At 34.4% G+C, this 17709-nt stretch overlaps 1 protein-coding gene across 4 annotated transcripts in view; it reads right to left on the bottom strand.

Moving 5' to 3' along the window:
* Nucleotides 1-336: 336 nt before the first annotated feature.
* The window catches only part of LOC150101039 (uncharacterized), a 592625-nt gene continuing 575252 nt past the window's right edge, over nucleotides 337-17709 (bottom strand). For all 4 annotated transcript variants that reach the window (XM_090401634.1, XM_090401633.1, XM_090401632.1 and 1 more), the window contains exon 28: nucleotides 337-495. In XM_090401634.1, coding sequence (XP_090257760.1) covers nucleotides 445-495 — 51 coding nt within the window. In that variant the 3' untranslated portion in view covers nucleotides 337-444. The remainder of the gene's footprint in view (nucleotides 496-17709) is intronic.

Raw genomic sequence — 17709 nt, 5'->3', positions numbered from 1 at the left:
TCCATTCCCATATGTTGTAGTTTACGGATTAGAATTCCATGTGGTATCCTGTCAAACGCCTTTGCCAGGTCCAGCAGTATCATTGTAAACCCATTTCCCTTATCCAGTTCAGCCGTCACCTTGTTATAAAACTTGAACAAGTTACTGAGGCATGATCTACCCTTCACAAAGCCATGCTGTCCTCTGTACAGTATCTCATTTTCATCAATCCATTCCTGTATTTTTATTATTAGTCAGTTGTTAACTATTATTATTAATTAAACTGCAGTTCCAAAAGTAATAATTACTATATACACATTGAACATAAACACAGTATTACTTATTAGTTATATAATATCTATGGAAAAAACAATTTAATGCTACTATTTACAGTTATACAATGTATATAACAAGAGTGATTTTTTTCTTCATTTACACAGAACTTCAGAAAAATAGTGCTAACACTTAACATGCCACTGACTCAGCGTTATTCTTGTTTGACATATGGGAAAGAACCTAAGTGGGAGAAAATAATATAGCATTACTTTTAATGAAATATTATTAAAAATGTTTGAAAAGGATTCACTTACACATTAAAAAAATATAAATACAGCAACTTCCTTTTCTGAACAACCTTATAATTTATTTAACTGAAAACTGTCAAAAATTATCCTAAGTATCTGTAACTATAACACCGAATGGCACAATTATGCCAGGTATTGGCTCATGAGTTCTTATACAGATCCCAGTCAAATTATTTATTACAATTACTAATTATGATGCAGTCAGTAATGCAGAAGCATAAAATGTAAGATCTGACAATACTGGACATTTCACAAATAACAAGTTAATATGAAAAAAAAAAACCCAAAAAACCCCCGAATAAATAATATTTAAGGAAGAAAACTGTTGACAAGAAGCTAATACCCTACATACCCTACTGAGGAAAAATATAAGAAAATTATATATATATATATATATACACGACCAATAATTAAATCTGTTCTAAGAAAATTTTCGAAGTCATCATTATCTATTTCTACAGATGAATCCAACACACACATAAAATTATAAATAGAAAGGGACCTAAAATTCTTGGCATTAGTGAGACTTAGCTAACAGAAGAGAATATCCTTACAGTAACAGAATACGAAGGGGGAAGTATATAACATATTCAGGGAAGATAGACCAGAAGACCAGATGGAAAGGGTAGTGGAGTATTGCAAATAACTGCAGAGGAAAGATCCTGAATTGTAATAGTGGAAATATAAGTAATAATACAAGCAACAGTAGTTAATGCTGTTAATTAAAGCAACATGCTGTTAATGTGCCGTGCACAGAGTTCATTTGAAGAGGACTGTGAACCACACAAATAAATCAATTTTATGGATACAAGTAGGACTAACATTAAGGGGATATAGAGGAAAATGCAAGCAAAACAAGAGAAGTTACGAGGTGTAAAAATTTAATTCTTGGAATGCATCTGTAAAAAAACTACATTCGAAACTATACAATAGTGGCTACAGTCACCTTCGAAGTAGTCCCCTTGTGCATTTATATGCTGGTTTAGATGGTGTTCCCAATTTTGGAAACAGGTCTGGGACTCTTTTTTTGGAATACTCTTGAGTTCCTTTATCACATTATGCAGGATATCAGCGATGTCAGAAAATCTTTGTCCTTTTAGGTCTTTAATTTTGGAAACAATCAGAAATCACAGGAAGCTAAGTCGGGTGAATAAGCAGGATGACCTAATTCAGTAATCGATTTTTTGGCCAGAAACTCTCTCACAATGAGCACACTATGGCTTGAAACATTGTTGTGATAGATGATCCACGTGTCAGGCCACGATTCAGGTCTTTTTCTCTGAAAAGAATCCTGTGATCTTTTCAGCACCTCTAAATAGCATTGTTAGTTGACCGTTTGTCCCTGATCAATGAATTCACTGCACGCTCTGGCATTTTGTTTCAGGATCGTACTGGAAGCACCAGGGTTTGTCACCCGTAAATACTCTTGGAAACATGTTTATTTGCAGAAAGATCATTCACAACTTGAACCCACTGCTGCTTCTGTTCATCCATCAAGATCCAAGGCACAAACTTTGCCGACAACTTTCACATACCCAATTCTTCAGATAAAATTACTCTGCTTCTCGATTCATTTGCAATTCATAAGCTATTAATTCACATTTAATCATCTGTCTGAACCATACCAAATCTCGCATTGTATTCATATTTGCAACCATTATTTTTGTTTTTTGCTGTCCACTTCTGGGGGTTGTCATTCACATCTTCTTGCCCACCATTAAATCTCTTATGCCACTCAAATACACTTGACTTTTTCAGAGCATCCACACCATAGACCACTTTCAACAGCTCCAACATTTCAGTAGCAGTTCTGTCAATTCTCACACAAAATTTGATGTTAACATTAATGCGTTACTCCAAATTTCAATCACACATTTTTATGCGAAAGTTTACATGTAGATCTCAAGTTGTTTTTGCAATAGACAATTAGCAAATGTCTCTATCGGCTTGAGGTTTACACATGCATTAGTTAAAAGATGTACAAACATGATTACTCATGCGACTCACCGTAAGACCGTTCCGGTAATGAAATTGTCACCTTGTATATGGTTACTGAGGATAACTACTTTTAAGGAGCATAACAGAAGGAACTGATGGTGGGATGAACTGGTTCTGGTATTCTCACACCTTATAAGAATCTATAGTGGCTGTTTTGTTTCTAATTAGAGAGAATGATTAGGCAGTTTTAACTTGGGAGATGAGAAATCACATGACCACTTTGAATTAAAATATATGTATGTGTGTGCTCTAAACAGTTCTTGGCCTAACAATGAAAAAACAAATGTATAATTTGAAAATTATTTTTATTTTCAACATAATCTCCCTTAAGACTAATACATTTATTCCAGCAATACTCCAGCGCCATTATCCTGTACCTGTAGTGATTCTCAGTAAGATGTACAAAATGTCCCTCTATAGCAACAATCACCTCTTGATTTGAAGAAAAATGCTGACCAGTGAGGAAGAGATAGAAATCAGAGGGAGCCAAATCTGGGGAACAGGGTGGATGGCCCAACAATTCATAGTGCAGATCCCTTAATTTTTCCATTGCCAAAACACTTTTGTTGGTAGGCACATTGTCCTGATGAAACATGATTTTTTCCTTCTACAAACTGGGTCTTTTCTTATGAATTTTTTCATCTAGTCTGGTTAAAAGATCGGAATAATATTCCCCAGTTATTGTTTTACCCTTTTCAAGATAATTAATAAACAAAATGCCTTTTGCATCCCAAAAACCGATGCCATGACCTTTCCTGCTGATGGAACAGATTTTAGTCTTCTTTGGCGCTGAACAACTGGCTTCTATCCACTGTTTTAATTGCTGTTTGGATTCTGGTGTTTAACAGTGAATCCAAGTCTCATCCATAGTAATAAATTGATGCACAAAATCAGTTATATTCTTGTTAAAATGCTCCATGCACTGTTTAGAGATTTTCATGTGAGTGCGTTTTTGATCTGCTGTGAGCAAGCGCGGCACCCATCTTGCACAAAGCTTTTTTATTTGCAATTCTTGCAAAATATATCCTACACGTTCTTTTGAAATGCCTGTAGTCTCAGCAATTCCACGCACTTTGACTCACCAGTCATCTAATACCATATCGTGCACTTGATCAATGATTTCTGGTGTTGTTACACTTTTTGGGCGTCCATCACGTGGATTATCTTCAAGGCTGGTAAGGCTGTGTTTAAACTCGGCAGCCCATTTCTTAATTGTCGAAAACGAAGGAGAAGAATGCCCATAAACTTTTATAAACTTTAAATGAATTTCTTTCGGCATTAACCCTTCTTTTATAAAGAATTTTAAAACCGCACGATACTCAATTTTATCTATTTCAAGGGATACAGACAACACTTTTGCTTCAGACAGCTCTATAAAAAATTACTTGATAGAATGACTTGCAATTTCACATCGATTGTTATGACAGATTATTATTATTATTATTCTTGACACCTCGAAGGAGAGTCTGAAGACTCATCGCAGGAGGACACCCACTGTACAGCTCTGCATCTCCAATACTACACAGAACCTCTACTACCAATTACCTACATCAATGCCATCTACTGCCCAGAACCACCACAGCTAGTTTTTTTTTTGTCTGTAAATTGCATGTGTTCTGAAGGGCTGATTTGTCTGTATGCGGGATGAAAAACCCGAGTTTCCGGGAGGAAAAAACCCTGCTACCTCTGTATGAGATTGGCTAACTCACCTTCCATTGAAAAAGTCCATATAAAGATTCCTCCGTCATGATGAGAATCGAACTTAGGCCTTTTTTAATCGAAGGGTGCAACGTACCGTCCTTCTTCCAATTGCGCTGCGGAAGCGTTCCACATTTTGAGCGGAGGCGCTCAAAATGTGGAACGCTTCACGATTTTGTGTGTCATCTTTGATGTACCAATTTGTACCAATGCACTTGATGCACTAAGATATACCAACTTAGAAAAAAAATTTTGTGTTGATAGTGTTGCCATTTATGGTTGAGGCCTGGAACTTTTTTTTTTTTTTTGTTTGTGTGAAACTATAAGGTAGGGCATTATGAGAGATTAAGACGTCATTATTATTATATGAGTTTATTTTAATTTATATTTCAGTATACATTGTGAATTCCTTAAGTTATTTAGTAATCATTTGCAACTAACGCATAAGCCTTTTACGAGAATTACTTCAGATCATCAAGGAGTAAAAATGAAATGGTTTGTGAAAATCTGTTTGAATATTCCAAATATAGCAGTTTGCTTCTGCCTGGTATCTCCACCTCTGGGCCTGGCTCCCACTGAAGAGACCTCAATAAAGGTCGAAACTAGTCTGGGTAGTGGCCCTTCCCTTAATGCATAACATTATACATATCTGCAAGGAGATGTGGTTTGCATTATGGGAGATACTGAGATAGGAGTGATGTTAGCTTCGTCCACCTTTGCTGCGAGTTGCCCGGTGTTGTACTACCTTACCCCAGTCCTGAAGATATTTTCAGGCACAAACTTTGTTTGCTCACACTTGGATAAAGGATTAAACTAAAGTTATTATTGTGAATATTTTTTATATGCATTTAAGTGTAATTCCAGCTGCCATATAAACTACACAATTTAAAGATGCAATTTTAACATCAGCAAAAGAGTAAATAATAATTCAGATTTTTTTTATTTTTATTTTTTATAAAGATCAATCAGACATAAGTTTATTCAAATTTTTCCAATATATTGCAGTGCACAACCTCATAATCATTTTACTTGACTAAAGCACAATAAAAGAAAATAAAATTAAAGATATAATTGTATTACTTCTTAATCCCTTATGAGTAATACACAAAAATTACAAACAAAATAAATTGTTATTTTACCTACATAATATATTAAACAGAAGTTAATCTTTACCATTTTTAGCAAAAAACATCAAATCAAAACTAAAGAAAAATAGTGGACATTTTATTTATTTAGTATCAATGAGACTTTTGCTGCTGCTGCATCATTAATGACAATTTATATATGGTTTATATTTTGTAACCTTTAGAGATATGCATGCTCGCTACGTTTTGTGACCTGTAGAGATATGCATGTTTCATCTGTAATGATACTCCTGTTATGAGATTTAACCAAGTTCATTACTGAGTACAATGATTCACAAGAATATGTAGATGCAAAAATGGATAATAATGCTGTTGCAGGGGTTTTTAAACATACAAAAGTTTCGAGAATAACATTCCAAGTTCTTAGTACCTCCTTTTCCACACTTCTCTCTGTTACTCCCGTCTCTAATATTTCCCTTTTCAATATTTTCCAAGCCAACTCTGAAGTCAACAAATTTCTGCCTCCAAATTGAACTACATTGAAAATCAATGAACTGCATTTCAAAATCATCCATATTTATCAACGAAAACATCTGCAAGTTTATTTGAAGATGTTTTCGTGTCCTGTAGTTTGAGGTTCAAATCATTTAAATGTTCGCAAAAATCTGTAATAAACATGAGTTTACAACCCCACACAATGTCATACATTTCTTTATAAGACATTTGTTGATTAGTCAAAAAGAGATTTATCTCATCCAGGCATTCAACAAATCGTTTCTGAACAAGACCTCGACTAAGCCAATGAACATTGTTGTACATTATTAGTCCTTTGTACAATGAATCCACTTTATTCAATAGATTCTGAAATTGTATTTTATTCAAAGCAAGTGCAGAAATGTAATTAACAACCTTGGTTACTGTTTGCATCACTTCTTGAAGTTCCTTTAGGCCAGCATTTGCACATAAATTCTCCTCATGTAGGATGCAATGAAAAACTATTAGTGGATGACCAACATGTTTTGCAAACAGATTTACAAATTCTGCTTCCTTACCAATCATGCTAGGCACACCATCTGTTGTGATGGATACCACTTTTGAAATATCTATTTGCCGAATAGATAATTCATTCCTAACTGCTTTACATATTTCAACCCCACATATGCTCAGGTAGTGTTACAAGGTTAATCATCTCTTTGCATACTTCATCATCCCTACAAAATAGAGCAAAGATTGCCAGCCTAGCTGATATAATATCTGTGCTCTCTCCGACACAAATAGAAAAGAACTTACATGAAGCCAAATCTTTTGTTAATTGCTCTGCTGTATTCCTTTCCAACTTAAGTATTCTATTCTTAATTGTTTTTCTACTCAGACAATTCTTTAATGTGCCAAATAATTTTTACCTTTTCTGAAAGATTGTCAAAAAGGAATTCACATGCTTCCCTAATATATCCCCATAACTTTTGAAACCTCAAATCTAGCAGCAACTAAGTTAGAACTAGGCCCACCTGAAATAAATTTCAAAGTATCAGGCTATTTTTTTGTCTTGCTCAGTTCATGAGAAATTAATTCTGTTTGTTCTTGCTCACTTTTGTTACTTAATTTTTTCTGAACAGTTTCAAAATGTCTCTTTACAGAAGAAGTCTTACAAACAACTGATTTGAAACATAAAATGCATAATGTTTTATTATTTTTCTTAATCATGCCAAATTTTTCAGTCCAGTATTCTTTAAATTGTCTAATATCATTTTCCTTTGAATTTGTATGTTTCTTTGCTGGTGGTGGTGACATTCTGCTCAATCTGTAAAGAGCAGGAAGCAAATAAAATAAATAAATAAATATATATATATATATAAGAAAGCAATTATATAATTGCTTTATTCATACAGCTCTTAACTTTAATGAAAATCGGATTATGGGGTGTAAAAATGGACAGAGACATATAGACACTGACAAAAATTATAATTTGGACTCGATCTCATCATAATCACTCTCTGCATATACCAACCAAGTTTAAGCAAAGCAAAAATTTGTAGAATTATAAGCCGACCTACACACGCAAATGAAAGAGAAGGGTACGCATGCAATCTAATCATGTGCAGATAACACTTCATAATCCTGAATATTGATAATACATTTCACAGAGCTTTAAAAATAACTTACCGTATTTACTGGAATACAACTCGCCTTCGCATATAACTCGCACCCCTGATTTTACTTTGCGAAAAAAAAAAAATTGAAAAATTTCACATATACCTCGCACAGGAAAAAAAAAAAGGGTTTAATCGCATTCACGTCAGAGCGATAGTAACTTGCTTTCCATGGCAAACCACGCTCCCTCCCCAGTAGCCAATAATGACTGCAGACACAAGTAAAAGCAGGTCGTTTTATTGTATCACTGAATAAGGTACAGACATTTGCAGTCTGTGTATATATTTCTCAACAAATAGTGAATTAGAGACATCTGGGATAAAAATGGCACTAAATAATGATTCATATGTCCCCTTCACACAGAAACTATGCTATTTAGACTCTAGCAAAACCATATGTTGCACCAGCAAACACTAAAAACTAGATGTGTGGGAGTCTTTTCCCCCAGCTCAAATGCAAAGCAACAATAAAAATGAACAGAAAGTGTTAAAATTCATAAACATGTTAAAGCTAAGAAATATATAGTGAATATTGTTATGGCACTTTCTGATATTGAATTTGGTTGAAGAGAATTAGCATTTCAATTCAAAAATTGTCTGCTGGCTTTTATCTTTGACTCGCGTGATCTTTTGTTAATACTGCACCAGTCATATGCACATCTTCATAGCTGCTATATCTTTACTGGTCTAATACCATAGCTGTCTGTTCATTAGTCATTCGTGAAGGATTATTCGTTAAGTATCTCAAGTCTTGTAAATTACAGGTAATTTTTGCTTGAAATAATGGGAAAGAAGGTGGTGCTGTTTGGGTGGCATGTACACAAGGAAACTGCTCTCTAGGTAGGAAATAGCAACTGCAATCGTGGTGCGAGATATATGCACAGATTTTGTTGGAATATTACGAAAAAAACTGAAAACTTTATAGTTTCTGAAAATCCCCACATATATATCGCACCACAATTTTTAGCTTTAATTTTGGGGAAAAAAAAAGTTCGAATTATATTCGAGAAAATACAGTAAAGTAAAGGAAATTTGCTTTTATATCTAATAAGTTAAATATATTTATTGATAATAAATACTTCCAATGACTTATGATTTAATAAAATCCAAATCCACATATATACAGACTTTAGAAAACGGATACATTCTTTACAAAACATGAAAAGATATATCAAATGATGGTAAAGGAGTCACACCACGTCGACTGCCTGACGAATCATGCAACAACTGAACTGGATGAAACTTGTATATCAGTATATCGCAGAGATAGATGGCTTGGAAATAGGATCTTTGTTTCTTATTACTTATTATTCTTCAAACAGTTGGTAGGGTTTGCTTATTTATTGCATTTTTATTTGGTATCACTGTACTTAATAAAATTGTATTATATTAATTTAAAATATACAAGTCAGCGAAGATGTTTGAAATGTATTTTTTTATTTAATTATTTTTTAAGATGAGTCCTGGGTTATGTGCCGGCAAAGTCGTTGGCGTGCCACGTTTGGCAGGCATGCCAAGGGTTGTCCACCCCTGCTCTAGACTAACCATACATAAAGAATATAATAAATATTTTTTCAACGGTTTCGATAACAAGCCAAATAATATAAATGTGTAACATTAAAAAAACTAATAATGAATCAGGCATTTTAGCATTTTTTGGGTAAAAACGGAATCATGTTTGTTAATTTTTATACACTGCATAAACACATCAAAAAGGTTAATCAAAAACCCTAATAGGGAACCACAGAGATATTATATTACCAGGCATTAAAATCCTATCAATGGCTTTAGTTATACGCAAAATTAGAATAATAATAAAAAAAAAAAAAAAACGTTTTCACAAATGTGTACTGACTGTGGTGCTAGCAGCTAAGAAGTAACTGCCACAGCATAAGCAATAAAGCAATCGCCTTGCCATGCATTTTACTGTTTTATTTTTAAGAATTTGGATTATAGTATCATAGGGATATGTAATTGTTTTGTTATATTTATATTTTATTTATTTTAGTTGTTAAAAACTAATTATTAATTAAGTAATAAAAAGGACTAAGCTAACATAAATAAAAGAATCATCGACAAATAAAATTGTGTCTCGTGATACCCCCAAAAAAGTGCCGCCTGGGGCGGACAGCCCCCCCCCTGCTGCTACGCTATTGACTGGTGACCTTTCTCTTTCAAGATACTGCGCTCCCATATACAACTTTCTGATACCTATCTAACAGTCAGTCACTGATCCAACACAGAAGTCTGTTATCCAATCCCATCTGCTTCAGTTTATTTAAGAGCTTGTCATGTGACAGTCTATCAAAAGCCTTTGCAAAATCCAAGTACACCACTGTACAGCAAACCCTCGATTAGTGCGCATAATGCGTTCTTTAAAACAGGCGCATTAATCGAAAACGAACTAATTGAGTATAATAATCTATGGAAAAATTCGTACGGTATAATTCGTTCCTCAAATCTTTTTTTTTACCCTTGATTTTTTTTTATAAAAGAATCAGGGTTTGTCTCAGGGCCTAGTTAAAGGGAAACTATGAAGTTGAAAGACAATAAAACATATTCAAAATATAAATCTATTTTTCTGGTAGGAATTCGGTTTCTTTTTTTCATACAACTGCCTCATCTGCAAACTTTCCTGCTTCTCTCTTCACAAGGGCCAGTCTCTAAGTATCGCTACTTAAAAGTTTCGGTTGCACAAAAAATATTTTAAATTTGTTTCTGTGAAATCTCTTTGGGCTTGTCAGTGATTAAATTTTCTTCATATTCTTCAAGATCTTCCCACTGTACATCTAAATTTAGCAGGTCGGAATCACTCAGTTTCTCAGAATGAGATTTAATTAATATAAGATTCATTTGCAAATCCTCTAACATCATTTGCACAATGTGGAAGAATGTGCTTTCAAATGGATCGCATATTGCTAGCAGTAATTTCATTCGACTTTGCGACTTTATAACCAGGCTGTGATTTCTCTGATTTAGGCACAAAAGTCTTGGAAGGCATTGGTTTCCAAAAAAAGGCTAGTTTCATCGACATTAAATATTTGTTGGTCACAATAGACCCCCTTCTTGTAAATTTTCTTCAAATCTCGGGATAATTTGTGGCCACCTCCTTATCGGCACTTGCAGCTTCACTTGTGATTAGAACATTATGTAGGCTATTTCTCAAACCACCCAGCACTAATGTGGAATTCTTCTTTTCCATCATTGATAGCCCTTTCTTTCAAGGTTGAAAAGAGACTTAATGCTTTTGATTTAATAAGGTCAATTCTTAGCAGGATCCGTTTTTGGTTACAATCTTAGATCCGTGTACAAAGAAGTCTCTCTAATTCAATCATTATAATACTTTGTATTCTCAGCAGCTTAAAATTGCTCTTATAGTTGATTCACCCATTTTTGTGTTCTTGTCTTATCTTTGCTCTGGACTCGCCTTGTTCACTTTCTTTATTATTTCAAGTTTTTCTTTCAATGAGATTACTTTTTGAATCATTTTCACACTTTCACTTTTTTGCTCACTAATTCTTTTACTTATGGTGAAAGGTTGGGAAAATACTTTAAAATAAAAAAAAAATGTAAGGAAAATAATTACAAAGGATGTATGAGATATGATCAGGAAAATGCTATGTAATTAGCAGACGACATAAATTTTGGCAGTAACAATTTGGAACATAGTATACATGGTGTACATGGAAGAAGTATAGTATGCCATTAAAAATAACTTTGTAAACTGTTTTAAATCAGTAACAAATTTATTTCATTCTGGTGAGTGAATTTTTAAAATAGTTAGCCATAAAAAATGTATAGATAGAAAATTTTAAAAATCTGTAACATTTATTTTTAAGATGTATATAGGTGCACTAATCAAATTTGGGTATCGAAAAAAAAATGACGCACTAATCGGGGGCGCATTAATCGAGGGATTACTGTATATGCATCTTCTCCGTCCAAGGTATTTGTTACCTTGTTATAGTACATAAGTAAGTTAGTGAAACATGATCTCCCCTTAACAAACCCATGCTGATAACCACAGAGAATACTGCTATTATCAACCCATTTCTGTATCCTACTTCTCACCAATCTCTCCAGGACCTTCACCGTCATATACAGACCGGTTTATAATTTGAAGCTACAGCCTTATCACTGCCTTTATGCAGTGGAACAATTTTACCCTCCTTCCACTCTTTTGGATCCTGTGCTGTTGCAAAACTCCTGTTAAGCAGGCATGCCAATGCCACTGCCAGTTCTTTGAAACATTCCCTTAAGATGCATGGTGATATGTCATCAAATCCTATTGGCCTTATTGACATCAAGTTTATTCATTTCTTCAAATATCTCCTGCTCATCACAATTAAGCCATCCCGCCTATGTCCTCTACACTTAAGTTCCTCATGATTCCTTCCTGATCAGGATGAAACACCCTTATAAATTTATCACTGAATACCTCAATAATGTCTTCTCCAGCAGTTACCATTTTATCACTTTCATCCATTAACATCATCTTACCATATAATTCTTCCTTCTGTTTGCCACATATCTAAAAAACTCTAGGGTTTTTCTTCAGCTGATTTGCAATTTCTGCTCATACTGCACTTTTGTTTTCCTTACTAACTGAGTCACTCTTCTGGCTTGTTCGTTCTTCTCTTCATGAAACTGATTATTACCATTATTCATCTTGTACTTCCTCCAAAGTACTTTATTTTTCCAGATTTAATGCTTAAGCTTCACATTCATCCATTTTACACCTACCTTACCTATTCTGAAGGCCTTTTTGCCTTCAGAATAGATTCACACATTTGATGCTGTCATGTATTTTGTTGCCAGTTCCCATGCAGCATTTCTTTACCTCTCAACTCCTCATTCGATATATAGGAATGTAAGATATGATAATTAATAAATAACATAAAACAGATTTAACTTATGTGTTTTTATTAGTATAAAATTTTTGCCCTATTATCAAGGGCATCTTCATTATGACTTTCAAATTAAACAACAAGAACAGAAACCAGAATATTTAATAATGACACATGCAAACTGCATGTACATGATGTAGAGTATTGCAGTCTAATTATATTAAGGCTCTAGTAAAAATAACTTGAACAAGATTCAATAATAAATAAAAAATAATAAATGAATTTAAATTAAATTCATTTATTATTTTTTAATTCTCTTTTGTACAAACTTTCCAAAAGATTATTACTTTTATGGTGAACCTTAATTTTCTTCCCAAGAACCCCTGATGATAGCATGCCCTACAAGTCACAATTGCCCCGTCTCATGAAACATAACATAGTATAAATGCTCATTAGGATAGCATATTTAGTTGTTTGGCCAAAATCCAATAATACCCCACTGGCAAGGAATTTTATACACTCCACAGTGGGCAAAAGGCAGAAGTTTATCTTTAGTTGAATCTAAAAAGTAGATATCTTGTTGATAGGACTGAAGGTCACTTGTAGGCCAACATAAGTAGTTTGGCTATACTTTCTGAGACACCTTTAATGCAGCAAATGGTGATACAACCACCTCTGTATCACTGTTTTGATGAGAGGCAGATGACAGGAAAACTCTATAATTTTTAATTATCTTGTTGACATATGATTCAATAAAACTGTCCTTACGGTATAGCTATGTTGATGATATTTTCATAGTTTGGCATGGGTCACGTACAGACCTACAAGACTCTAATCAAAAGAAACACAGTGAAAATTATTTAATTGTAAATATTTCATCCTAAGTATCTTAGGACATCATCAGTACAGTAGTTTAAAACAATAATAAGAATAACATACAGTTAGGGCACATGATTACAATAGAATCTCATTAAACGTGCGTAACATGTTACAGAAGTATAAAAAAAAAAAAAAAAAAATTAACACAATTTTGTATGGTAATTTCCCATACTTTAGGAATAGTAAGAACGTCATTGCGGTTTAAGTTTGGTCTGTGTAGTAGGGCTTCAGAACTTTCTTTGTATAAACGTTCATGTTTATATAAAGATCTATGTAAAAGTTTAGACTTTTCCCAATGGATCCTATGGTTTGGATTTTCGATTCCGTGTTGAGAGAGGCCAGATTTCTGCGGTTTAAAAAGATGAATGTGGTCTTGATGTTCCGAGATGCGTTTCTGAACAAACCTACCTGTCTGTCCAAAGTAAGACAATTTGCAAAACATGTGTTTCTTTCAATTATGATCACACCACAGGTTTCGTTATTTAAAAAAAAAAAAAAACCACAAGACTGTTAACAAGATCAACACCCTTTATCATATCCAGTTCGCTTTTGAGTTAGAAGAGAACATTCAGATTGCCACTTTTTGTGACATTTAGATCTTCTATTACTTTGTCAACCAGATATACCATCACTTCACCTTCACTTTTCAGTATTCAGAAAGAAAACAATACTTACTGGACTTTAGGGTGGTTCTAAGTCTATATAAAAGAAGGCAAACAGAGTGGATATCACATGGGGGTTCTGTATTTGGCCACTATTAATGATATCAGAGGTTAGTTTAGTGTATTCTCCCTGGTTATCATTATATACCATAGTTGACCTGCATGAGTGGTTAATATCAGATATTCGGATGAGGGATATTATTATCATAATAAATTAACTTAAGACATTGAGTGAGAGACAAAGAAATTATAAAAATAATATCTTTATTTACAAACAATTAAAATTAGTGTAAATTTACAGTATTGATTTAACAGTAAAATGTTTATGTTTCACAAGTGCTATATACATTTTTGCGTTATAAATAAATATTTATCTACTAAAGAGAAAAGGCACACAAACTTAACATCAGTCTTAATGAAGATAAACCTCACACTAAGTTTTCTACCCTTTCTCTTCAAGATCACAGGATTTGATGAGAATATATGTACATTTTCTTCTGCTCTAAATAGTAGCCAAAGAAATCTAATTAGTTCATACCTGTTTTTCTTTGAAATCAAAAAGATAATTCGTGTGCAACTTTCCTTAAGAAAGAATGTATTTCTTCTTTCATATCTTCCATGCAATATTGGTTCCTTTTCTATTTCCTTGAAATACAAAGATAATTTTGAAATTCCCTTTTTCCTTGTGGAAACTTCTTCTTTATCCTTGAACACAAAAGAATTCATCTCTTTCAGGTTTACAGTGCTTAACTAGAATGAATATTGGAAGTTTATTTTGCACTTGGTTAGACTACATCTCCACCACAGTAGTGGCCCTTACCTTAATGCATAGCATTATACATGTCCGCAAGGAGATGTGCTTTGCATTATGGGAGATACTGAGACAAGGAGTGATGAGAGCTTGGTCTACCTTTGCTACGAGTTGCACCACCTTACCTCAGTCCTGAAGATATTTTCAGGAGCAAACTGTTTGCTTACGCTTGGATAATAGAATGAATATATTTGCTGCATAATATATCGAAAGGAACTGTAGGTGCTTTGGGAGAAACTATATATCACTTTTATCTAAATAAAAAAAGAATCCTTAACACCCTTACCATAAATTAGAAACCTACAGTCATTTTCAATATAAAAGTGATTTCGAGGAAAAGAATTCTTTTATTCAACTTTTTTTCTTGTAAAGCTGAATTTGAGAGAAACAGATGTTCTTTTTAGGTGACATATTTTTGGGTTCCAGATAAGATGTGACATTTAGAATATTGTATATTTCTTTTAATGTACATTAGTGCTATAATTTTTACAATTGGTGAAATCAATGACAAGAATTCGATAATTAAAACTTTTCATAAACAGTAGTTAAACATTTTGCAGTATTATCAGTATATCTTGTACAACCTTTGTGATCACATATCAGGAATTTGATGACACACACACACACATGCATGCGCGCGCACACACACACACACACAGTGTACCTATAAAATTATTAGATAAAATTTATTTAAAAATAATGATCAACCACAGAAAGATGAATCACTTGTTTATTTTCCTATATAATCTCCTTTTTAATGCAATATAACATTTACACTGTTCATGACTGACTGGCCGAATAGTTAGTGTATCTGCTCCCCAGCTAAAAGGTTGTGGGTTCGAATCCTACCATGGGCATGGATGTTTGCGATTGTCTGTGGAAATACTACCATATTTCCCCAAAAATAAGACCGGAGCTTATATTAATTTTTGCTCCAAAAGATGCATTAGGGCTTATTTTCAGGGGATGTCTTATTTTTTTCATGTACAACAAACTACATTTATTCATGTACAAAAATCTACATTTATTCAAATACAGTCATGTCATCTTCTTCTGGAACATCGTAACGCTCCAAACCTCGAATCCATTGCGACTCCATTTCCTGAGCCATTGGCCCCAATCTCTCATGTCCAGCAACAGAGCTCTCCTTAAATGAGCACTTCTTGTCCATGTAGCCTGCTTGTAGTGCATTGGCAACAGCTGTCAATGATTTTATCGCATGAATTCTTTACCCAAGTGATGACCTCTTGCAGGCTAGGCTTCACAAAGTTTTCATGCTGATTTCTCTCCATTCTATTTTCAATGTAGTCATTGCTTTCCATGAGCAAATGGTCCTTGTTTATTGCGATATCAAGAGTCTGGAGATAGGCAGTCATTCCTGTGGAATCATTATTTGAGCTATTCTTTTCTCTGCAAGGAAGTTCTTCATGTCTTCAGCATGGTGAATGCTGGCTGAATCCCAGACTAGCAGACCACTTTGGCTACCTCACAAAACAAGTGGCAACATTAAATCAACCCACTTCCTTATAACTGCTTGTGTGCATCAGGCTTTTTCTGCCCTGCGCACAACCAAAGCCTTTGCTCTCCTGTCAGCAATCCATTCACAGATGATGTCTTCCAGCTCAGGAAATAATGATTGCTGACTTGATCTATACTTGTGCTTCTTAGCATTTCCTTTGTCCACCTGATGACTGAGGTTATCGTACTCTGCTCACCATTTTCAGAGATCCAACTTCTTCTCTTTGCAGAAAGCCATAAGATTCTTGCCCCGGGAGTACTCCACGATTCCTTTCTTGTATTCGACGGAATAGGTCTTTCTTTTTTTTTTTGCACTCATCTTGTCTGGGGGTCCAAACATTATCCCCTTTAAATCTGCCATTAAAGGAAGTGTTAAATGAAGACTTACGAGACAGGAGTGGCAACAAAAATGATGACAGTTGAGAATGATGGTCCACACAAAAGCAAAGAAAAATTGCAGGCACCAAAATTCAGAAAACGTTTCTTTATTTCAAACGAGTGCATTAAGTACATCCATTACAACACATGAGGTATTGAAGTATGAAGATTCATATTAGACACAACCACATCCGTTCGTTATCAAGTGTGCACGTTATTCATGCATCGTGTCTGTACTTTGATTGGTCATTCAGCAATGTCTCGAGTTCATCTGTTTACATAAGCGCCTCTCATCCAAAGGCGCCTGCTTGGATATTTACAAATACTCATTTATAATATATATTATCATTTATTTTAAGTATTAATGTCAATTAATTATTAATTGACATTAATAATATTATTTATTTATATTTAATTATATATTAATATTATTATTTTATAATTCAATACGTCCGTCCTGTGTTACAGCAGGCATACTAAATGCATCCGTCTGGCTGATGATCTTAACTAGGGCTTATATTGCGAGCATCCTGAAAAATCATGCTAGGGCTTATTTTCAGGGAAATACAGTAGTGGTGGTGGTTGGCGATAGATGGCATTGGTGTAGTTGCGGTCAGTTGGTGGATTGTGAGTGGTGGAAATAGAGTTGTAGAGTAGATGACCTCCTCAATGAGTCTTTGGACTCCCTGGAGGTGACAAATAATAATAATAGTCTGCGCGGTTAGCCTAGTAGCTGTGTGCTTCGCAACCATATGCCTGGGGAAGGAGTGTCCTAGGTTAGATTCCCATCGGTGATGTGAGGAGTTCAAGGATCTTCCTCAGCCATAGCCAAGTTAGCTGGTCTTGGGTATGGACAGTACGGTTTTTACCCCAATTTATCCTGGGGTTTTTCTTCCCATAAAGTTCACCTTGTTCACCTCTCACAAGTCCAACACAAACTTCAAGCTACCGTTAGGCTTCTCTACTAGAATTAAGAGACTGTTCCACTGGGAGTTAGATTTTTCGATAATACCAGCCTTCTCATAGTCCTACAAAAAGTTGTGTAGTTTATCCATGTGCTTAAGGGAGGTTTGATATTGCTTAACGAACACGAGAAAATCTGACGTGATATGGACAGCAT

The sequence above is a fragment of the Typopeltis vanoorti genome, chromosome 12, assembly GCF_054136105.1.
Source record: "Typopeltis vanoorti isolate ZY-2024b chromosome 12, IOZ_Tvanoo_1.0, whole genome shotgun sequence".
In the NCBI taxonomy this organism is placed as follows: domain Eukaryota; kingdom Metazoa; phylum Arthropoda; class Arachnida; order Uropygi; family Thelyphonidae; genus Typopeltis; species Typopeltis vanoorti.
This window is presented reverse-complemented; position numbering and strand designations above follow the sequence as displayed.